Here is a 23358-nt window from a genome sequence, read left to right on the forward strand (position 1 = left end):
AAGGTACTCAGGGACAATGAGGTACTCAGGGCCAACGTGGAGACGAGGTGCTCGGGGGCGATGAGGTACTCAGGCCCACGGAGGTACTCAGGGCCTGAGCACCTGGTTTAGTATCGATTCCTGCTCACACGAGTCTCTGGTTTCGATACTCCGATACAGTCGTGTGAATTCCAGGGCACTGCCTCCAGCTCCAAATATCAAACTCATTACAGTATTTTTTTTATTCTCTGCACGAGCTCGACTCTCCAGGGCCAAAGTTTCCTCTAAATACTTCAGTCTGTGAGAGTCTGAGGGTGTGTAACCCTTCAGCCTCTGTGTGTGTGGGGGTGTGTGTGTGTGTGGGGGGGTGCGTGTGTATGTGTGTGTGTATATGTGGGGGTGTGTGTGTGTGTGCATGTGTGTATGTGTGTATGTGTGTGTATGTGTAGGTGTGTATATGTGTGTGTATCTATGTGTGTGTATATGTGTATGTGTGTATATGTATGTGTGCATGTGTGTATGTGTGTATATGTGTGTGTATCTATGTGTGTGTATATGTGTATGTGTGTATATGTATGTGTGCATGTGTGTATGTGTGTATATGTGTGTGTATCTATGTGTGTGTATATGTGTATGTGTGTATATGTATGTGTGCATGTGTGTATGTGTGTATATGTGTGTGTATCTATGTGTGTGTATATGTGTATGTGTGTATGTGTGTATGTGCATGTGTGTATGTGTGTATGTGTATATGTGTAGGGGTGTATGTGTGTGTGTGTATCGGTGTGTACGTGTGTGTGCATGTGTGTATGTGTGCATGTGTGTATGTGTATATGTGTGTGTGTATCTATGTGTACGTGTGTATATGTGTATGTGTACATGTGTATGTGTGTGTGTGTATCTATGTGTGTGTATGTATGTGTGTGTATATGTATATGTATGTGTATGTGTGTATATGTGTATATGTATATGTGTGTATCTATGTGTGTGTACGTGTATATGTGTGTGTGTATATGTATGTGTGTACGTGTGTATATGTGTATGTGTGTATGTGTATATGTATATGTGTATGTGTGTATGTGTATATGTATATGTGTATGTGTGTATGTGTATATGTATATGTGTGTATATGTATATGTGTGTATCTATGTGTGTGTACGTGTGTATATGTATATGTGTATGTGTGTATGTGTATATGTATGTATGTATATGTGTATGTGTGTATGTGTATATGTATGTGTATATGTGTATGTGTGTATGTGTATATGTATATGTGTATGTGTATGTGTGTATGTGTATATGTATATGTGTATGTGTATATGTATATGTGTATGTGTGTATGTGTATATGTATATGTGTATGTGTGTATGTGTATATGTGTGTGCGTGGCGAGCGCCTGTGCCGTGGTCCTGACTCTAAATCACAGGTTTTGATTCACCTCTAATCACAGGTTAAGTCTGAATTGTCTGCAGAGCTGAGCCCGAGGCCCTGAGTCGTTTTTAGCTCCGGTCGGTTGCCGTAGTTACATCACCTCCTCCTTTAATGTGGTCGGGATGTGCGTCTGGAATCGACGCACATATTTGGAGGGTTTGAGGTGAGGCAGACAAAACACAATGTCGAAATGTGTCGGACAAACAACAAAAACAGGATTATGATCTACTCAAAGCAGTCCAGTCTAACACATGAACGAGGGGTACCTCTACGGGGTATTAAAGAGGGGGTATTTACCTCTATGGGGTATTAAAGAGGAGGTATTTACCTCTACGGGGTATTAAAGAGGAGGTATTTACCTCTATGGGGTATTAAAGAGGGGTATTTACCTCTATGGGGTATTAAAGAGGAGGTATTTACCTCTATGGGGTAATAAAGAGGGGTATTTACCTCTACAGGGTATTAAAGAGGAGGTATTTACCTCTACGGGGTATTAAAGAAGAGGTATTTACCTCTACAGGGTATTAAAGAGGAGGTATTTACCTCTATGGGGTATTAAAGAGGAGGTATTTACCTCTACAGGGTATTAAAGAGGAGGTATTTACCTCTATGGGGTATTAAAGAGGAGGTATTTACCTCTACAGGGTATTAAAGAGGGGGTATTTACCTCTATGGGGTATTAAAGAGGGGGTATTTACCTCTATGGGGTATTAAAGAGGGGGTATTTACCTCTATGGGGTATTAAAGAGGGGGTATTTACCTCTACAAGGTGTTAAAGAGGAGGTATTTACTTCTGGGGTATTAAAGAGGAGGTATTTACCTCTGTGGGGTATTAAAGAGGGGGTATTTACCTCTACAGGGTGTTAAAGAGGGGGTATTTACCTCTATGGGGTATTAAAGAGGGGGTATTTACCTCTATGGGGTATTAAAGAGGGGGTATTTACCTCTGTGGGGTATTAAAGAGGAGGTATCTACCTCTGTGGGGTATTAGAGAGATCTCTCTCTGTCTCTGTCTCTGTCTCCATCTCTCCCTCTGCCTCTGTCTCTCCCTGTCTCTGCCTCTGTCTCTGTCTCTCCCTCTGTCTCCGTCTCTGTCTCCGTCTCTGTCTCTTTATCTCCCTCTGTCTCTGTCTCTGTCTCCGTCTCCGTCTCTGTCCTCACTCTGACACAGTAAATGCAGCTCTGAGCTCATTGAACCCACGTGAGGAATTTAGACAGAACAGATATTTACTCTTTCGACCACAGCCTCCTGTCTACTTTTTCTCTCTCTCCTCCTGTGGGTTAAACCTGCATTTGACCCGTCCTCCAGTGTCTCTGGGTTAAAGCTGCATTTGACCCGTCCTCCAGTGTCTCTGGGTTAAAGCTGCATTTGACCCGTCCTCCAGTGTCTCTGGGTTAAACCTGCATTTGACCCGTCCTCCAGTGTCTCTGGGTTAAACTCCACACAGACACAGAGAGAACATGCAAACTCCGCACAGATAGACCCGGGACTTGAACCAGGAACCTTTCCGCTGCGAGGCGTGTTGCTCAGACTGCTCCACCTGTGACTCCAGTGTCAGAGGTGGAGTGACTGGATCGCTGTGAGCGCCCGTGTCGTGGGTTTGATCATGAGTCTCCACATGTTTAGAATCAAACATTATAAACACGTTTAACCTGAAGTACAGTGACAGTTCAGCTGAGATAAGAGTTAAATATCTGCATGTTCTGCTGTTGTGCTTTGAGCTGCAGCTCTGAGGTGTTAAATATCTGCATGTTCTGCTGTTGTGCTTTGAGCTGCAGCTCTGAGGTGTTAAATATCTGCATGTTCTGCTGTTGTGCTTTGAGCTGCAGCTCTGAGGTGGATCATTTGCAGTGGCTCCGTGTGTTTATTTTATCCTCTGTGTCGTCGCCTCTGGTTTGTTTTCATCATCCTGCTCCTCTGTGCTCCTGCAACAAACTCTGCTCCTCAACTCTGTGGTGGATGAAACACACAGCTCTGTGTGCTGTTGTGCAGTCGGGGCCGTGCAGTCGGGGCCGTGCAGTCGGGGCCGTGCAGTCGGGGCCGTGCAGTCGGGGCCGTGCAGTCGGGGCCGTGCAGTCGGGGCTGTGCAGGGTCTGTGTGGAAGCGTTGTGGTGTTTCATAAATGAAATAAAACATATTTAGACGTTGTACAAACCTACATGTTCCAGCATTATTAAAGGAGCAGTGTTTTTTGAACGATTGACCCAGTTGTGGATTGTGGCTCTTTGATTCAGTCAGACTTCAGGCTTCAGTCTCAGTGAAACAGATCTGGGCCTGTTTAACCTAAAACTACAGCCACAGGCATTCTCATTTATTTTAATCAGGGCCAGACTTTTAGACAGAACTCAGTACACTTTATTAATTAGAATATGATTTTAAAGTGCTTGATAAATATCATTTTAAAGTGCATTATACCCTCAAATGATTCAGATTTTATTTTTTTCTGAATCTCATTTGTTTTATAGAACTCTACACGTGTTTATCCTTCCTGTTATGGAAATGATCATTGTCTTAAGCTCTGTGTAAAGATCTAAACTGTGAGATTTACAAAAGTGTTGAATGTGAAGGTTTAGAATGACATCAGGTAAATAGTGTCATTCCAAAGTCAAGAGGAGTGAAGAACTTTAACCACAGTGACTATTGAAAGAACTCTCTTTGTGGACAATAGACATTTTCCAGACAAAGGAATAGTACTTCACTTTTAAGTACTGTGATTCTAATGTTCTGATTCTTATGTTATGTTTCTAATGTGATCTTGATGTTGTGGTTCTGCTTTTATGATTCTGATGTTTTGATTCTGATGTAATTCTGATGTTATGATCCAGATGTTATGATTCTGATGTTGTGATTCCAATGTTGTGATTCTAATGTTGTGATCGTGATGTTGTGATTCTAATGTTGAGTCTGATGTTATGAATCTGATGACGTGATCCTGATGTTATGATTCTGATGTTTTGATCCTGATGTTGTGATTCTGACGTCATATCGTTCCGATGTTTTGATTCTCATGTGGTGATTCTGATGTTATGATTTTGACGTAGTGATTCTGATGTTGTGATTCTGATGTTAAGATCCTGATGTTTTGATTCTTATGTTATGATCTTGTTATGAGTCTGATGTTATGATCCTGATGTTATGATTTTGACGTAGTGATTCTGATGTTGTGTGTCTGATGTCATGAGTTTGATGTTATGATCCTGTCTTGTATCTGTTGCTGAGGAAAGGCTCAGTACCAGATACACAACTGTTATTTCACTTTTCAATTCTTTTGCTTTTTCACCATAGACTTACGAGTATAAAAGTATTATTATTATCACTTTAGATTTTTTTTTAAACAGCAAAAATAACACGTGTAAAAACTGTGCCCATAATATTGGATCTGAGGAAATGAAAACTTGTCACGCTCTTATTTCCTGTAATGGAGTCAGATGGGCTCAAACAGCTGTTTACAGAGCAGTAAATCTCTCTCTTTCCCTTTTTCTGGCTCTCTATCACCCCTTCTCCCTTTCTGTCTCTCTTTCCCCCTTTCTATCTATATTCCTCCCTCCTCTGTTTCTATCTCTCTATTCCTCCTTTCTCTCCGTCTCCCTCTCGTTATCGCTTCACCTCTTTCTCTCTTTGCTCCCCTTTCCCTTTTTCTTTCTTTCTCTCCCTCCCTCCCCCTCTATCCCCCTTTCTCCACCCCCTCCCCTACCCCCTTTCTCTTCCCTCCCTCCCTCCTCCTTCTCTCTCCCACGCTACCTCTATATCTATAGTATTTATCTCCCTCACTCTCTCTTCCCCTCCTCTACCTCTCTCCCATCTTTCTCTTTCTCTATTTCCTCCCCTCTCATTCACTGAAGTGTGTGCACATCTGGATATGTCGTTACCAGATGTGCGCTCACCCCAAACAGGAAGTACTTGTGCTTGTCTGTCTGGTATTTCCTGTGTGCACGTGAGGCCAAAGCGTCAGCTCCAAAACGACGTTAAACCAGAATCTGAAAAATCACAAGAATCACGTTTCAGAACATGTTTGTACAGATCGAAACTACATCCTTAAATGTTTTATACACGATAAAGGAAACACAGGGAGGGCATCTGACACACGGGGAGGGCATCTGACACACGGGGAGGGCATCTGACACACGGGGAGGGCATCTGACACACAGGGAGGACATTTAACACACAGGGAGGGCATCTGACACACGGGGAGGGCATCTGACACACGGGGAGGGCATCTGACACACGGGGAGGGCATCTGACGCACGGGGAGGGCATCTGACACACGGGGAGGGCATTTAACACACAGGGAGGGCATCTGACACACGGGGAGGGCATTTGACACACGGGAGGACATTTAACACACAGGGAGGGCATCTGACACACGGGGAGGGCATCTGACACACGGGGAGGGCATCTGACACACGGGGAGGGCATCTGACACACAGACATTTCAGAACATGTTTTTCTGGTGTAATGATATGTTCTGGTGTAATGATGATATGTTCTGGTGTAATGATGATATGTTCTGGTGTAATGATGATATGTTCTGGCGTAATGATGATATGTTCTGGCGTAATGATATGTTCTGGCGTAATGATGATATGTTCTGGTGTAATGATATGTTCTGGTGTAATGATATGTTCTGGTGTAATGATGATATGTTCTGGCGTAATGATGATATGTTCTGGCGTAATGATGATATGTTCTGGCGTAATGATGATATGTTCTGGTGTAATGATGATATGTTCTGGTGTAATGACGATATGTTCTGGTGTAATGATATGTTCTGGCGTAATGATATGTTCTGCCGTAATGATGATATGTTCTGGTGTAATGATATGTTCTGGTGTAATGATATGTTCTGGTGTAATGATGATATGTTCTGGTGTAATGATGATATGTTCTGGTGTAATGATGATATGTTCTGGTGTAATGATGATATGTTCTGGCGTAATGATGATATGTTCTGGCGTAATGATATGTTCTGGCGTAATGATGATATGTTCTGGTGTAATGATATGTTCTGGCGTAATGATATGTTCTGGTGTAATGATATGTTCTGGCGTAATGATGATATGTTCTGGCGTAATGATGATATGTTCTGGCGTAATGATGATATGTTCTGGTGTAATGATGATATGTTCTGGTGTAATGACGATATGTTCTGGTGTAATGATATGTTCTGGCGTAATGATATGTTCTGCCGTAATGATGATATGTTCTGGTGTAATGATATGTTCTGGTGTAATGATATGTTCTGGTGTAATGATGATATGTTCTGGCGTAATGATGATATGTTCTGGCGTAATGATGATATGTTCTGGCGTAATGATATGTTCTGGCGTAATGATATGTTCTGGCGTAATGATGATATGTTCTGGCGTAATGATATGTTCTGGCGTAATGATATGTTCTGGCGTAATGATATGTTCTGGCGTAATGATGATATGTTCTGGCGTAATGATATGTTCTGGCGTAATGATATGTTCTGGCGTAATGATATGTTCTGGCGTAATGATGATATGTTCTGGCGTAATGATGATATGTTCTGGTGTAATGATGATATGTTCTGGTGTAATGATATGTTCTGGTGTAATGATGATATGTTCTGGTGTAATGATATGTTCTGGTGTAATGATGATATGTTCTGGTGTAATGATATGTTCTGGTGTAATGATGATATGTTCTGGTGTAATGATATGTTCTGGTGTAATGATGATATGTTCTGGTGTAATGATATGTTCTGGTGTAATGATGATATGTTCTGGTGTAATGATGATATGTTCTGGTGTAATGATATGTTCTGGCGTAATGATGATATGTTCTGGCGTAATGATGATATGTTCTGGTGTAATGATGATATGTTCTGGCGTAATGATGATATGTTCTGGCGTAATGATGATATGTTCTGGCGTAATGATGATATGTTCTGGCGTAATGATATGTTCTGGTGTAATGATGATATGTTCTGGCGTAATGATGATATGTTCTGGCGTAATGATGATATGTTCTGGCGTAATGATGATATGTTCTGGTGTAATGATATGTTCTGGTGTAATGATGATATGTTCTGGTGTAATGATATGTTCTGGTGTAATGATATGTTCTGGCGTAATGATGATATGTTCTGGTGTAATGATATGTTCTGGCGTAATGATGATATGTTCTGGCGTAATGATGATATGTTCTGGCGTAATGATATGTTCTGGTGTAATGATATGTTCTGGTGTAATGATATGTTCTAGTGTAATGATATGTTCTGGCGTAATGATGATGTGTTCTGGTGTAATGATGATATGTTCTGGCGTAATGATGATATGTTCTGGTGTAATGATGATATGTTCTGGTGTAATGATATGTTCTGGTGTAATGATGATATGTTCTGGTGTAATGATATGTTCTGGTGTAATGATGATATGTTCTGGTGTAATGATGATATGTTCTGGTGTAATGATGATATGTTCTGGTGTAATGATATGTTCTGGCGTAATGATGATATGTTCTGGCGTAATGATGATATGTTCTGGTGTAATGATGATATGTTCTGGCGTAATGATGATATGTTCTGGCGTAATGATGATATGTTCTGGCGTAATGATGATATGTTCTGGCGTAATGATATGTTCTGGTGTAATGATGATATGTTCTGGCGTAATGATGATATGTTCTGGCGTAATGATGATATGTTCTGGCGTAATGATGATATGTTCTGGTGTAATGATATGTTCTGGTGTAATGATGATATGTTCTGGTGTAATGATATGTTCTGGTGTAATGATGATATGTTCTGGTGTAATGATATGTTCTGGTGTAATGATGATATGTTCTGGTGTAATGATATGTTCTGGTGTAATGATGATATGTTCTGGTGTAATGATGATATGTTCTGGTGTAATGATGATATGTTCTGGTGTAATGATATGTTCTGGCGTAATGATGATATGTTCTGGCGTAATGATGATATGTTCTGGTGTAATGATGATATGTTCTGGCGTAATGATGATATGTTCTGGCGTAATGATGATATGTTCTGGCGTAATGATGATATGTTCTGGCGTAATGATATGTTCTGGTGTAATGATGATATGTTCTGGCGTAATGATGATATGTTCTGGCGTAATGATGATATGTTCTGGCGTAATGATGATATGTTCTGGTGTAATGATATGTTCTGGTGTAATGATGATATGTTCTGGTGTAATGATATGTTCTGGTGTAATGATATGTTCTGGCGTAATGATGATATGTTCTGGTGTAATGATATGTTCTGGCGTAATGATGATATGTTCTGGCGTAATGATGATATGTTCTGGCGTAATGATATGTTCTGGTGTAATGATATGTTCTGGTGTAATGATATGTTCTGGTGTAATGATGATATGTTCTGGTGTAATGATATGTTCTGGTGTAATGATATGTTCTAGTGTAATGATATGTTCTGGCGTAATGATGATGTGTTCTGGTGTAATGATGATATGTTCTGGTGTAATGATGATATGTTCTGGCGTAATGATATGTTCTGGCGTAATGATATGTTCTGGTGTAATGATATGTTCTGGTGTAATGATATGTTCTGGCGTAATGATATGTTCTGGTGTAATGATATGTTCTGGTGTAATGATATGTTCTAGTGTAATGATATGTTCTGGCGTAATGATGATGTGTTCTGGTGTAATGATGATATGTTCTGGTGTAATGATGATATGTTCTGGTGTAATGATATGTTCTGGTGTAATGATGATATGTTCTGGTGTAATGATATGTTCTGGTGTAATGATGATATGTTCTGGTGTAATGATATGTTCTGGTGTAATGATATGTTCTGGTGTAATGATATGTTCTGGCGTAATGATATGTTCTGGTGTAATGATATGTTCTGGTGTAATGATATGTTCTAGTGTAATGATATGTTCTGGCGTAATGATGATGTGTTCTGGTGTAATGATGATATGTTCTGGTGTAATGATGATATGTTCTGGCGTAATGATATGTTCTGGTGTAATGATATGTTCTGGCGTAATGATATGTTCTGGTGTAATGATATGTTCTGGCGTAATGATGATGTGTTCTGGCGTAATGATGATATGTTCTGGTGTAATGATGATATGTTCTGGCGTAATGATGATATGTTCTGGTGTAATGATATGTTCTGGTGAGGCCTTTTTAAACACAGTCTACATTCTGTTCTTTTATGATATATTTAACCACGTATTTGTAGCAGAAAAGACTCATTTGAAAATGATTTGTGTCTTTGAATAGCACAAAAGCAGATTCAATAGAGAGAACATGGCAACCTCACATTACACTTGGGATTAAAAGCTCTGCCAGCGTGTCCTCCTCGTACAGGCTGAGGACTCTACTCAACGAGCCGTACGTCCTTTAAAGATGAAACTTTCTGTAGAAGTGAACACATGAAAACAACAGGACAGTTTACAGGTCAGATCAGTGGAGAAGCGACAAAGTTATGTTTTACAGTGTATTCTTTAAGCCCCTTTAACTGAATAAATACAAAATAGATACAGAGCGGTACTGCAGCTGAGAGTACTTATTAAACAGTAGTAGTACATCAGTTTAGTATTGATATCTGTGAACAATGAGTGTCTGGTTTTGATGCTAATTTTAATATGGATTACAATCTGATTTTCAATACTTTTAACAGTCCTAGTAGAGGTAGGCTAACTGCAGTACTACACCTCCTTTCCCGTCACAGTTCTGCAGAGTCACAGTGTGGCCTGGAGCTGTCACTCTGGGCTGTATAATCACTTTAATTATGATGTATTTCCACAGAGAGAATCACTCTGGACACAGCACTCACTTTAAATTATACGACTCCAAACTCTACGGAAACTGTGGAGGAACTTATCAAAATGTGGAGATACAAGATTTACTACTGCTGCTAGTACTAATGCTAATGCTAATTATGGGAATGGTGCAATATTATCAAATGATTAATTTTTTTCTTTTCCTTATGAACTGCATTAATGATGTGTCCGGTGTGTGTGTGTGTGTGTGTGTGTGTGTGTGTGTGTGTGCTGTATGTTATATGTCTCTATATGTGACATGAGTTCCCTTGTCCCAAGACAAATTTCTCCCAAGGGAGATAATAAAGGCTAATCTAATCTAATCTAATCTAATCTAATGTAATCTAATGTAATGTAATCTAATCTAATGTAATCTAATCTAATGTAATCTAATGTAATGTAATCTAATCTAATCTAATGTAATCTAATGTAATGTAATCTAATCTAATGTAATCTAATCTAATGTAATCTAATCTAATGTAATCTAATGTAATCTAATCTAATATAATGTAATCTAATGTAATGTAATCTAATCTAATGTAATCTAATCTAATGTAATCTAATCTAATATAATGTAATCTAATGTAATGTAATCTAATCTAATACTACGACTACCATTACTACTACTACTAATAATAATGTCTTACACTTGTAATGCGCTTTTCAAAACTACACTAGACTCTTTATTCATTCATTTCACTTGGTGATGGTCAGATACTATTGTTGCCACAGCTGCCCTGGGACAGACTGACAGAAGCGAGGCTGCCAATCTGCGCCATCGGCCCCTCTGACCACCACCATCATTCACACACACACCACTTTCATACAGGCAATGTGGGTGAAGTGTCTTGCCTAAGGACACAATGACAGAACTTGGTCTGAGCGGGACTCGATCCTCTGACCTTCGGGTCTCGTTTGTATCGATGTGTTGTTTATATCGATGGTTTATATCGATGTGTTGTTTATATCGATGTGTTGTTTATATCGATGGTTTATATCGGTGCTGTTTATATCGGTGCTTTATATCGGTGTGTTGGTTATATCGATGTGTTGTTTATATCGGTGCTTTATATCGGTGCTGTTTATATCGGTGCTTTATATCGGTGCTGTTTATATCGGTGCTTTATATCGGTGTGTTGTTTATATCGATGTGTTGTTTATATCGATGTGTTGTTTAAATCGATGGTTTATATCGATGTGTTGTTTATATCGATGTGTTGTTTAAATCGATGGTTTATATCGATGTGTTGTTTATATCGATGTGTTGTTTAAATCGATGGTTTATATCGATGTGTTGTTTATATCGATGTGTTGTTTAAATCGATGGTTTATATCGATGTGTTGTTTAAATCGATGTGTTTATATCGATGGTTTATATCGGTGCTTTATATCGGTGTTGTTTATATCGGTGTTGTTTATATCGGTGCTTTATATCGGTGTTGTTTATATCGGTGTTGTTTATATCGGTGCTTTATATCGGTGTTGTTTATATCGGTGCTTTATATCGGTGTTGTTTATATCGGTGTTGTTTATATCGGTGCTTTATATCGGTGTTGTTTATATCGGTGCTTTATATCGGTGTTGTTTATATCGGTGCTTTATATCGGTGCTTTATATCGGTGTGTTGGTTCTATACTGAAGCTGAAACAGACGAGCCTGAGATTAAAATCTGACTTTATCATTTTGTTCGTCTGATCATTTACATGATCTGGTTTGACATTTAAAGACAAAAACTCACAAAGGTCAGAGAGGTAAGGTGAAGGTTCGAGTCTTTTGGGCAAGACACTTTACCCATCTGCCATCTGACTGTAGAGAGTGAAGACTGAAATCTGCACACGGGGAGGGCATCTGACACACAGGGAGGGCATCTGACACACAGGGAGGGCATCTGACACACACAGGGAGGGCATCTGACACACACAGGGAGGGCATCTGACAGAGGGAGAGCTCAGCTGGTCCGGGTCAAACACTGCAGCCTGTGGAGGTCGATTTATACTTTTATTCACAGGTTCTGCAAACAGAGATCAGGGGTGAAGGGTCAAACAGATCAGGGGTGAAGGGTCAAACAGATCAGGGTGAAGGGTCAAACAGATCAGGGGTGAAGGGTCAAACAGATCAGGGTGAAGGGTCAAACAGATCAGGGGTGAAGGGTCAAACAGATCAGGGGTGAAGGGTCAAACAGATCAGGGTGAAGGGTCAAACAGATCAGGGGTGAAGGGTCAAACAGATCAGGGGTGAAGGGTCAAACAGATCAGGGTGAAGGGTCAAACAGATCAGGGTGAAGGGTCAAACAGATCAGGGTTTTCGCGCTCTCTTCGCTCTTCTCCTCCATGTTTTTTCGCTCTTTTAGGTCAAATCTGCGTCATGGTTTCACGTCACGTTTGTGTCCTGAAGTGACTCCGTTAATCTAAGACACTGTTCCGCTCGCACCTGTCGCCATGTGGGACACGTTCGGAAATATTTGAACTTCACCTGCTCGTCTCCATGGAGATGTTATTGCTTTGTCTGGAATGTTCCGCAATATAGCTTTTGCAGATTTCTTTTTACACATTTTTTTTTTTTGCTCAAAAATACCTTGAAAAGCAGATTCTTACTGTGAACAAGCTCGCCTCTCAGCAGATCTGACCTGGAACTTGCCTGGTGGGGTCGCCTGTTTTAATTTTAATGCCCCATTGTGGAACTTTCCAGGCAAAGCAGTGGACAGTTGTTATAGTTGTGAAACAGTAGTGAGAAAGTCCATGTTACTTTTCCATTTGTATTAAATCAGTCTGATTTGAACCAGGAGGTGCTGTATTTACTCCTCCAGTTTGGGGGTCACTGCCCCGAGTGTCTGATGACCACAGGCTCCACTGAGGCCTTCACCTCCAGACCTTCTCCAGACCTTCTCCAGACCTTCTCCAGACCTTCTCCAGACCTTCTCCAGACCTTCTCCAGACCTTCTCCAGACCTTCTCTAGGCCTACTCTAGGCCTACTCTAGGCCTACTCTAGGCCTACTCTAGGTCTTCTCCAGACCTTCTCCAAGATGTAGTGTCTAGTTCATGACGTCATCTCTGTTTTTTCAGGCAGGTCTGATCCGCACAGACTCTGGAGAATTCTTCATTGAACCTTTGGAAAAAGGACAACAGGAAGTGGAAGAGAGAGGGAGAGTCCACGTGGTCTACCGGAGGAGTGCAATCAAGAGAGAGAGAGGAGAAAGAGGAGAAGAGAGACATAATGAAGGTAAGTCACAGAGAGAGAGAGAGAGGGAGGAGAGAGAGAGAGAGAGAGGAGAGAGGAGAAGAGAGGGAGGAGAGAGGGAGGGAGGAGGAGAAGAGAGAGAGAGGGGGAGGAGAGAGGGAGGGAGAGAGGAGAAGAGAGAGAGAGGGAGAGAGGGAGGAGGTAGAGAGGAGAAGAGAGACATAATGAAGGTAAGTCACAGAGAGAGAGAGAGAGGGAGGAGGGAGGAGAAGAGAGGGAGGAGAGAGGGAGGAGAGAGAGAGAGAGGAGGGAGAGAGGAGAAGAGAGACATAATGAAGGTAAGTCACAGAGAGAGAGAGAGAGGGAGAGAGGGAGGAGAGAGAGAAAGGGAGAAGAGAGAGGAAGGAGAGGGAGGAGAGAGAGAGGAGAGAAGAAAGTTAATTCCCAAAGAGCCTTTCAGCTGTTCGAGCTCCCTCTGCTGTCAACAACAGGAACAAACATTTATAAAGTCTCATCTTCTTCTGTGTTTTACTCTGTTCTTCTGTGTTTTACTCTGTTCTTCTTCTGTGTTTTACTCTGTTCTTCTTCTGTGTTTTACTCTGTTCTTCTTCTGTGTTTTACTCTGTTCTTCTGTGTTTTACTCTGTTCTTCTTCTGTGTTTTACTCTGTTCTTCTTCTGTGTTTTACTCTGTTCTTCTGTGTTTTACTCTGTTCTTCTTCTGTGTTTTACTCTGTTCTTCTGTGTTTTACTCTGTTCTTCTTCTGTGTTTTACTCTGTTCTTCTGTGTTTTACTCTGTTCTTCTTCTGTGTTTTACTCTGTTCTTCTTCTGTGTTTTACTCTGTTCTTCTTCTGTGTTTTACTCTGTTCTTCTTCTGTGTTTTACTCTGTTCTTCTTCTGTGTTTTACTCTGTTCTTCTTCTGTGTTTTACTCTGTTCTTCTGTGTTTTACTCTGTTCTTCTTCTGTGTTTTACTCTGTTCTTCTGTGTTTTACTCTGTTCTTCTGTGTTTTACTCTGTTCTTCTTCTGTGTTTTACTCTGTTCTTCTGTGTTTTACTCTGTTCTTCTTCTGTGTTTTACTCTGTTCTTCTGTGTTTTACTCTGTTCTTCTTCTGTGTTTTACTCTGTTCTTCTGTGTTTTACTCTGTTCTTCTGTGTTTTACTCTGTTCTTCTTCTGTGTTTTACTCTGTTCTTCTTCTGTGTTTTACTCTGTTCTTCTTCTGTGTTTTACTCTGTTCTTCTTCTGTGTTTTACTCTGTTCTTCTTCTGTGTTTTACTCTGTTCTTCTGTGTTTTACTCTGTTCTTCTTCTGTGTTTTACTCTGTTCTTCTTCTGTGTTTTACTCTGTTCTTCTTCTGTTTTACTCTGTTCTTCTTCTGTGTTTTACTCTGTTCTTCTGTGTTTTACTCTGTTCTTCTTCTGTGTTTTACTCTGTTCTTCTTCTGTGTTTTACTCTGTTCTTCTTCTGTGTTTTACTCTGTTCTTCTTCTGTGTTTTACTCTGTTCTTCTGTGTTTTACTCTGTTCTTCTTCTGTGTTTTACTCTGTTCTTCTTCTGTGTTTTACTCTGTTCTTCTTCTGTGTTTTACTCTGTTCTTCTTCTGTGTTTTACTCTGTTCTTCTGTGTTTTACTCTGTTCTTCTTCTGTGTTTTACTCTGTTCTTCTGTGTTTTACTCTGTTCTTCTTCTGTGTTTTACTCTGTTCTTCTGTGTTTTACTCTGTTCTTCTGTGTTTTACTCTGTTCTTCTTCTGTGTTTTACTCTGTTCTTCTGTGTTTTACTCTGTTCTTCTGTGTTTTACTCTGTTCTTCTTCTGTGTTTTACTCTGTTCTTCTTCTGTGTTTTACTCTGTTCTTCTTCTGTTTTACTCTGTTCTTCTTCTGTGTTTTACTCTGTTCTTCTTCTGTGTTTTACTCTGTTCTTCTTCTGTGTTTTACTCTGTTCTTCTTCTGTGTTTTACTCTGTTCTTCTGTGTTTTACTCTGTTCTTCTGTGTTTTACTCTGTTCTTCTGTGTTTTACTCTGTTCTTCTTCTGTGTTTTACTCTGTTCTTCTGTGTTTTACTCTGATCTTCTGTGTTTTACTCTGTTCTTCTTCTGTGTTTTACTCTGTTCTTCTTCTGTGTTTTACTCTGTTCTTCTTCTGTTTTACTCTGTTCTTCTTCTGTGTTTTACTCTGTTCTTCTTCTGTGTTTTACTCTGTTCTTCTTCTGTGTTTTACTCTGTTCTTCTTCTGTGTTTTACTCTGTTCTTCTGTGTTTTACTCTGTTCTTCTTCTGTGTTTTACTCTGTTCTTCTTCTGTGTTTTACTCTGTTCTTCTGTGTTTTACTCTGTTCTTCTGTGTTTTACTCTGTTCTTCTGTGTTTTACTCTGTTCTTCTTCTGTGTTTTACTCTGTTCTTCTTCTGTGTTTTACTCTGTTCTTCTTCTGTGTTTTACTCTGTTCTTCTTCTGTGTTTTACTCTGTTCTTCTTCTGTGTTTTACTCTGTTCTTCTTCTGTGTTTTACTCTGTTCTTCTTCTGTGTTTTACTCTGTTCTTCTTCTGTGTTTTACTCTGTTCTTCTTCTGTGTTTTACTCTGTTCTTCTGTGTTTTACTCTGTTCTTCTTCTGTGTTTTACTCTGTTCTTCTTCTGTGTTTTACTCTGTTCTTCTTCTGTGTTTTACTCTGTTCTTCTTCTATGTTTTACTCTGTTCTTCTGTGTTTTACTCTGTTCTTCTTCTGTGTTTTACTCTGTTCTTCTTCTGTGTTTTACTCTGTTCTTCTGTGTTTTACTCTGTTCTTCTTCTGTGTTTTACTCTGTTCTTCTGTGTTTTACTCTGTTCTTCTTCTGTGTTTTACTCTGTTCTTCTGTGTTTTACTCTGTTCTTCTGTGTTTTACTCTGTTCTTCTGTGTTTTACTCTGTTCTTCTTCTGTGTTTTACTCTGTTCTTCTTCTGTGTTTTACTCTGTTCTTCTTCTGTGTTTTACTCTGTTCTTCTTCTGTGTTTTACTCTGTTCTTCTTCTGTGTTTTACTCTGTTCTTCTGTGTTTTACTCTGTTCTTCTGTGTTTTACTCTGTTCTTCTTCTGTGTTTTACTCTGTTCTTCTTCTGTTTTACTCTGTTCTTCTTCTGTGTTTTACTCTGTTCTTCTGTGTTTTACTCTGTTCTTCTTCTGTGTTTTACTCTGTTCTTCTTCTGTGTTTTACTCTGTTCTTCTGTGTTTTACTCTGTTCTTCTGTGTTTTACTCTGTTCTTCTTCTGTGTTTTACTCTGTTCTTCTTCTGTGTTTTACTCTGTTCTTCTTCTGTGTTTTACTCTGTTCTTCTTCTGTGTTTTACTCTGTTCTTCTTCTGTGTTTTACTCTGTTCTTCTTCTGTGTTTTACTCTGTTCTTCTTCTGTGTTTTACTCTGTTCTTCTGTGTTTTACTCTGTTCTTCTTCTGTGTTTACTCTGTTCTTCTTCTGTGTTTTACTCTGTTCTTCTTCTGTGTTTTACTCTGTTCTTCTTCTGTGTTTTACTCTGTTCTTCTTCTGTGTTTTACTCTGTTCTTCTTCTGTGTTTTACTCTGTTCTTCTGTGTTTTACTCTGTTCTTCTTCTGTGTTTTACTCTGTTCTTCTTCTGTGTTTTACTCTGTTCTTCTTCTGTGTTTTACTCTGTTCTTCTTCTGTGTTTTACTCTGTTCTTCTGTGTTTTACTCTGTTCTTCTTCTGTGTTTTACTCTGTTCTTCTTCTGTGTTTTACTCTGTTCTTCTGTGTTTTACTCTGTTCTTCTGTGTTTTACTCTGTTCTTCTTTTGTGTTTTACTCTGTTCTTCTTCTGTGTTTTACTCTGTTCTTCTTCTGTGTTTTACTCTGTTCTTCTGTGTTTTACTCTGTTCTTCTGTGTTTTACTCTGTTCTTCTTCTGTGTTTTACTCTGTTCTTGTTCTTCTTCTGTGTTTTACTCTGTTCTTCTGTGTTTTACTCTGTTCTTCTTCTGTGTTTTACTCTGTTCTTCTTCTGTGTTTTACTCTGTTCTTCTTCTGTGTTTTACTCTGTTCTTCTTCTGTGTTTTACTCTGTTCTTCTTCTGTGTTTTACTCTGTTCTTCTTCTGTGTTTTACTCTGTTCTTCTTCTGTGTTTTACTCTGTTCTTCTGTGTTTTACTCTGTTCTTCTTCTGTGTTTTACTCTGTTCTTCTTCTGTGTTTTACTCTGTTCTTCTCTGTGTTTTACTCTGTTCTTCTTCTGTGTTTACTCTGTTCTTCTGTGTTTTACTCTGTTCTTCTTCTGTGTTTTACTCTGTTCTTCTTCTGTGTTTTACTCTGTTCTTCTGTGTTTTACTCTGTTCTTCTGTGTTTTACTCTGTTCTTCTTTTGTGTTTTACTCTGTTCTTCTTCTGTGTTTTACTCTGTTCTTCTTCTGTGTTTTACTCTGTTCTTCTTCTGTGTTTTAACTCTGTTCTTCTTCTGTGTTTTACTCTGTTCTTCTTCTGTGTTTTACTCTGTTCTTCTGTGTTTTACTCTGTTCTTCTGTGTTTTACTCTGTTCTTCTGTGTTTTACTCTGTTCTTCTTCTGTGTTTTAATCTGTTCTTCTGTGTTTTACTCTGTTCTTCTGTGTTTTACTCTGTTCTTCTTCTGTGTTTTACTCTGTTCTTCTTCTGTGTTTTACTCTGTTCTTCTTCTGTTTTACTCTGTTCTTCTTCTGTGTTTTACTCTGTTCTTCTTCTGTGTTTTACTCTGTTCTTCTTCTGTGTTTACTCTGTTCTTCTTCTGTGTTTTACTCTGTTCTTCTGTGTTTTACTCTGTTCTTCTTCTGTGTTTTACTCTGTTCTTCTTATGTGTTTTTACTCTGTTCTTCTGTGTTTTACTCTGTTCTTCTGTGTTTTTACTCTGTTCTTCTGTGTTTTACTCTGTTCTTCTTCTGTGTTTTACTCTGTTCTTCTTCTCGTGTTTTACTCTGTTCTTCTTCTGTGTTTTACTCTGTTCTTCTTCTGTGTTTACTCTGTTCTTCTTCTGTGTTTTACTCTGTTCTTCTTCTGTGTTTTACTCTGTTCTTCTTCTGTGTTTTACTCTGTTCTTCTTCTGTGTTTTACTCTGTTCTTCTTCTGTGTTTTACTCTGTTCTTCTGTGTTTTACTCTGTTCTTCTTCTGTGTTTTACTCTGTTCTTCTTCTGTGTTTTACTCTGTTCTTCTTCTATGTTTTACTCTGTTCTTCTGTGTTTTACTCTGTTCTTCTTCTGTGTTTTACTCTGTTCTTCTTCTGTGTTTTACTCTGTTCTTCTGTGTTTTACTCTGTTCTTCTTCTGTGTTTTACTCTGTTCTTCTGTGTTTTACTCTGTTCTTCTTCTGTGTTTTACTCTGTTCTTCTGTGTTTTACTCTGTTCTTCTGTGTTTTACTCTGTTCTTCTGTGTTTTACTCTGTTCTTCTTCTGTGTTTTACTCTGTTCTTCTTCTGTGTTTTACTCTGTTCTTCTTCTGTGTTTTACTCTGTTCTTCTTCTGTGTTTTACTCTGTTCTTCTTCTGTGTGTTTTACTCTGTTCTTCTTCTGTGTTTTACCTCTGTTCTTCTTCTGTGTTTTACTCTGTTCTTCTTCTGTGTTTTACTCTGGTTCTTCTTCTGTGTTTACTCTGTTCGTTCTGTGTTTTACTCTGTTCTTCTTCTGTGTTTTACTCTGTTCTTCATTCTGTGGTTTTACTCTGTTTCTTCTTCTTGTGTTTTACTCTGTGTCTTCTCTGTGTTTACTCTGTTCTTCTTCTGGGTTTACTCTGTCTTCTCTGTGTTTACTCTGTTCTTCTGTGTTTTACTCTGTTCTTCTTCTGGTTTTACTCTGTTCTCTTACTGTGTTTTACTCTGTTCTTCTTCTGTGTTTTACTCTGTTCTTCTCTGTGTTTTACTCTGTTCTTCTAGTGTTTTACTCTGTTCTTCTTCTGTGTTTACTCTGTTCTTCTTCTGTGTTTTACTCTGTTCTTCTGTGTTTTACTCTGTTCTTCTGTGTTTTACTCTGTTCTTCTTTTGTGTTTTACTCTGTTCTTCTTCTGTGTTTTACTCTGTTATTCTTCTGTGTTTTACTCTGTTTTCTTCTGTGTTTTACTCGTTCTTCTGTGTTTTACTCTGTTCTTCTTCTGTGTTTTACTCTGTTCTTCTGTGTTTACTCTGTTCTTCTTCTGTGTTTTACTCTGTTCTTCTGTGTTTTTACTCGTTCTTCTTCTGTGTTTTACTCTGTTCTTCTTCTGTGTTTTACTCTGTTCTTCTTCTGTGTTTTACTCTGTTCTTCTTCTGTGTTTTACTCTGTTCTTCTTCTGTGTTTTACTCTGTTCTTCTTCTGTGTTTTACTCTGTTCTTTCTTCTGTGTTTTACTCTGTTCTTCTGTGTTTTACTCTGTTCTTCCTTCTGTGGTTTTACTCTGTTCTTCTTCTGTGTTTACTCTGTTCTTCTTCTGTGTTTTACTCTGTCTTCTTCTGTGTTTTACTCTGTTCTTCTGTGTTTTACTCTGTTTTCTTCTGTGTTTTACTCTGTTCTTCTTCTGTGTTTTACTCTGTTCTTCTGTGTTTTACTCTGTTCTTCTGTGTTTACTCTGTTCTTCTTTTGTTGTTTTACTCTGTTCTTCTTCTGTGTTTTACTCTGTTCTTCTTCTGTCGTTTTTACTCTGTTCTTCTTTCTGTGTTTTACTCTGTTCTTCTTCTGTGTTTACTCTGTTCTCTGTGTTTTACTCTGTTCTCTGTGTTTTACTCTGTTCTTCTGTGTTTTACTCTGTTCTTCTTCTGTGTTTTACTCTGTTCTTCTGTTGTTTTACTCTGTTCTTCTGTGTTTTTACTCTGTTCTTCTTCTGTGTTTTACTCTGTTCTTCTTTCTGTGTTTTACCTGTTCTTCTTCTGTTTTACTCTGTTCTTCTTCTGTGTTTTACTCTGTTCTTCTTCTGTGTTTTACTCTGTTCTTCTTCTGTGTTTTACTCTGTTCTTCTTCTGTGTTTTACTCTGTTCTCTGTGTTTTTACTCTGTTCTTCTTCTGTGTTTTACTCTGTTCTTCTTCTGTGTTTTACTCTGTTCTTCTTATTTTTACTCTGTTCTTCTGTGTTTACTCTGTCTTCTGTGTTTTACTCTGTTCTTCTTCTGTGTTTTACTCTGTTCTTTCTTCTGTGTTTACTCTGTTCTTCTTCTGTGTTTTACTCTGTTTCTTCTTCTGTGTTTTACTCCTGTTTCTTCTTCTGTGTTTTACTCTGTTCTTCTTCTGTGTTTTTACTCTGTTCTTCTTCTGTGTTTTACTCTGTTCTTCTTCTGTGTTTTACTCTGTTCTTCTTCTGTGTTTTACTCTGTTCTTCTGTGTTTTACTCTGTTCTTCTTCTGTGTTTTACTCTGTTCTTCTTCTGTGTTTTACTCTGTTCTTCTTCTGTGTTTTACCTCGTGTTCTTCTTCTATGTTTTACTCTGTTCTCTGTGTTTTACTCTGTTCTTCTTCTGTGTTTTACTCTGTTCTTCTTCTTTGTTTTACTCTGTTTCTTACTGTGTTTTACTCTGTTCTTCTTCTGTGTTTTACTCTGTTCTTCTGTGTTTTACTCTGTTTCTTCTTCTGTGTTTTACTCTGTTCTTCTGTGTTTTACTCTGTTTCTTCTGTGTTTTACTCTGTTCTTCTGTGTTTTACTCTGTTCTTCTTCTGTGTTTTACTCTGTTCTTCTTCTGTGTTTTTACTCTGTTCTTCTTCTGTGTTTTACTCTGTTCTTCTTCTGTGTTTTACTCTGTTCTTCTTCTGTGTTTTACTCTGTTCTTCTTCTGTGTTTTACTCTGTTCTTCTTCTGTGTTTTACTCTGTTCTTCTTCTGTGTTTTAATCTGTTCTTCTGTGTTTTAATCTGTTTCTTCTTCTGTGTTTTACTCTGTTCTTCTTCTGTGTTTTACTCTGTTCTTCTTCTGTTGTTTTACTCTGTTCTTCTTCTGTGTTTTACTCTGCTCTTCTTTCTGTGTTTTTACTCTGTTCTTCTTCTGTGTGTTTACTCTGTTCTTCTGTGTTTTACTCTGTTCTTCTTCTGTGTTTACTCTGTTCTTCTTCTGTGTTTTACTCTGTTCTTCTTCTGTGTTTTACTCTGTTCTTCTTCTGTGTTTTACTCTGTTCTTCTGTACTCTGTTCTTCTTCTTGTTTTACTCTGTTCTTCTTCTGTGTTTTACTCTGTTCTTCTGTGTTTTACTCTGTTCTTCTGTGTTTTACTCTGTTCTTCTTTTGTGTTTTACTCTGTTCTTCTTCTGTGTTTTACTCTGTTCTTCTTCTTGTTTTACTCTGTTCTTCTGTGTTTACTCTGTTCTTCTGTGTTTTACTCTGTTCTTCTTCTGTGTTTTACTCTGTTCTTCTGTGTTTTACTCTGTTCTTCTTCTGTGTTTTACTCTGTTCTTCTGTGTTTTACTCTGTTCTTCTTATTTGTTTTACTCTGTTCTTCTTCTTCTGTGTTTTACTCTGTTCTTCTGTGTTTTACTCTGTTCTTCTTCTGTGTTTTACTCTGTTCTTCTGTGTTTTACTCTGTTCTTCTTCTGTGTTTTACTCTGTTCTTCTTCTGTGTTTTACTCTGTTCTTCTGTGTTTTACTCTGTTCTTCTTCTGTGTTTTACTCTGTTTCTTCTGTGTTTTACTCCTGTTCTTCTGTGTTTTACTCTGTTCTTCTTCTGTGTTTTACTCTGTTCTTCTGTGTTTTACTCTGTTCTTCTTCTGTGTTTACTCTGTTTCTTCTGTGTTTTACTCGTTCTTCTGTGTTTTACTCTGTTTCTTCTTCTGTGTTTTACTCTGTTCTTCTTCTGTGTTTTCACTCTGTTCTTCTTCTGTGTTTTACTCTGTTCTTCTTCTGTGTTTTACTCTGTTCTTCTTCTGTGTTTTTACTCTGTTCTTCTTCTGTGTTTTACTCTGTCTTCTTCTGTGTTTTACTCTGTTCTTCTGTGTTTTACTCTGTTCTTCTTCTGTGTTTTACTCTGTTCTTCTGTGTTTTACTCTGTTCTTCTTCTGTGTTTTACTCTGTTCTTCTGTGTTTTACTCTGTTCTTCTGTGTTTTACTCTGTTCTTCTTCTGTGTTTTACTCTGTTCTTCTTCTGTGTTTTACTCTGTTCTTCTTCTGTGTTTTACTCTGTTCTTCTTCTGTGTTTTACTCTGTTCTTCTTCTGTGTTTTACTCTGTTCTTCTTCTGTGTTTTACTCTGTTCTTCTTCTGTGTTTTACTCTGTTCTTCTTCTGTGTTTTACTCTGTTCTTCTTCTGTGTTTTATTCGCCTCATGGGCGTTTGTTTTTACGAGCTCGGCCGCTCTCGGGTCACTGGAGCTGAATCCTGCTGGAATGTGACTCCTGTTCGTGACCTTTGACCTGATCCTAAACCAAAATGACCCAAAACTGACGTCAAAACCTGAGAGTGAGAATGTGAGAGTTGGACTCATTTGAAGTGGACCACAACTTTTTAGAACCTGTGTAAATATTTATTATAGTTTTACATCTATGCTAGCACGTTAGCTCTGTCCATTTATATATACAGTCTATGCTAGCACGTTAGCTCTGTCCATTTATATATACAGTCTATGCTAGCACGTTAGCTCTGTCCATTTATATATACAGTCTATGCTAGCACGTTAGCTCTGTCCATTTATATATACAGTCTATGCTAGCACGTTAGCTCTGTCCGTTTATATATACAGTCTATGCTAGCAGGTTAGCTCTGTCCATTTATATATACAGTCTATGCTAGCACGTTAGCTCTGTCCATTTATATATACAGTCTATGCTAGCACGTTAGCTCTGTCCATTTATATATACAGTCTATGCTAGCACGTTAGCTCTGTCCATTTATATATACAGTCTATGCTAGCACGTTAGCTCTGTCCATTTATATATACAGTCTATGCTAGCACGTTAGCTCTGTCCGTTTATATATACAGTCTATGCTAGCACGTTAGCTCTGTCCGTTTATATATACAGTCTATGCTAGCAGGTTAGCTCTGTCCATTTATATATACAGTCTATGCTAGCACGTTAGCTCTGTCCATTTATATATACAGTCTATGCTAGC

General features: G+C 38.5%; 2 protein-coding genes across 2 annotated transcripts in view; both read left to right on the forward strand.

Annotated features, from left to right (window-relative positions):
* The window catches only part of pald1a (phosphatase domain containing paladin 1a), a 290101-nt gene that overhangs the window by 121505 nt on the left and 145238 nt on the right, over nt 1-23358 (forward strand). The window lies entirely within an intron of this gene.
* LOC117387578 (A disintegrin and metalloproteinase with thrombospondin motifs 14) overlaps nt 1-23358 on the forward strand; it is a 90888-nt gene that overhangs the window by 20863 nt on the left and 46667 nt on the right. Inside the window, exon 3 of the mRNA XM_055229795.1 lies at nt 13258-13414. Coding sequence (XP_055085770.1) covers nt 13258-13414 — 157 coding nt within the window. The remainder of the gene's footprint in view (nt 1-13257; nt 13415-23358) is intronic.

This window comes from Periophthalmus magnuspinnatus, chromosome 19 (assembly GCF_009829125.3).
Source record: "Periophthalmus magnuspinnatus isolate fPerMag1 chromosome 19, fPerMag1.2.pri, whole genome shotgun sequence".
Taxonomy (NCBI): Eukaryota; Metazoa; Chordata; class Actinopteri; order Gobiiformes; family Gobiidae; genus Periophthalmus; species Periophthalmus magnuspinnatus.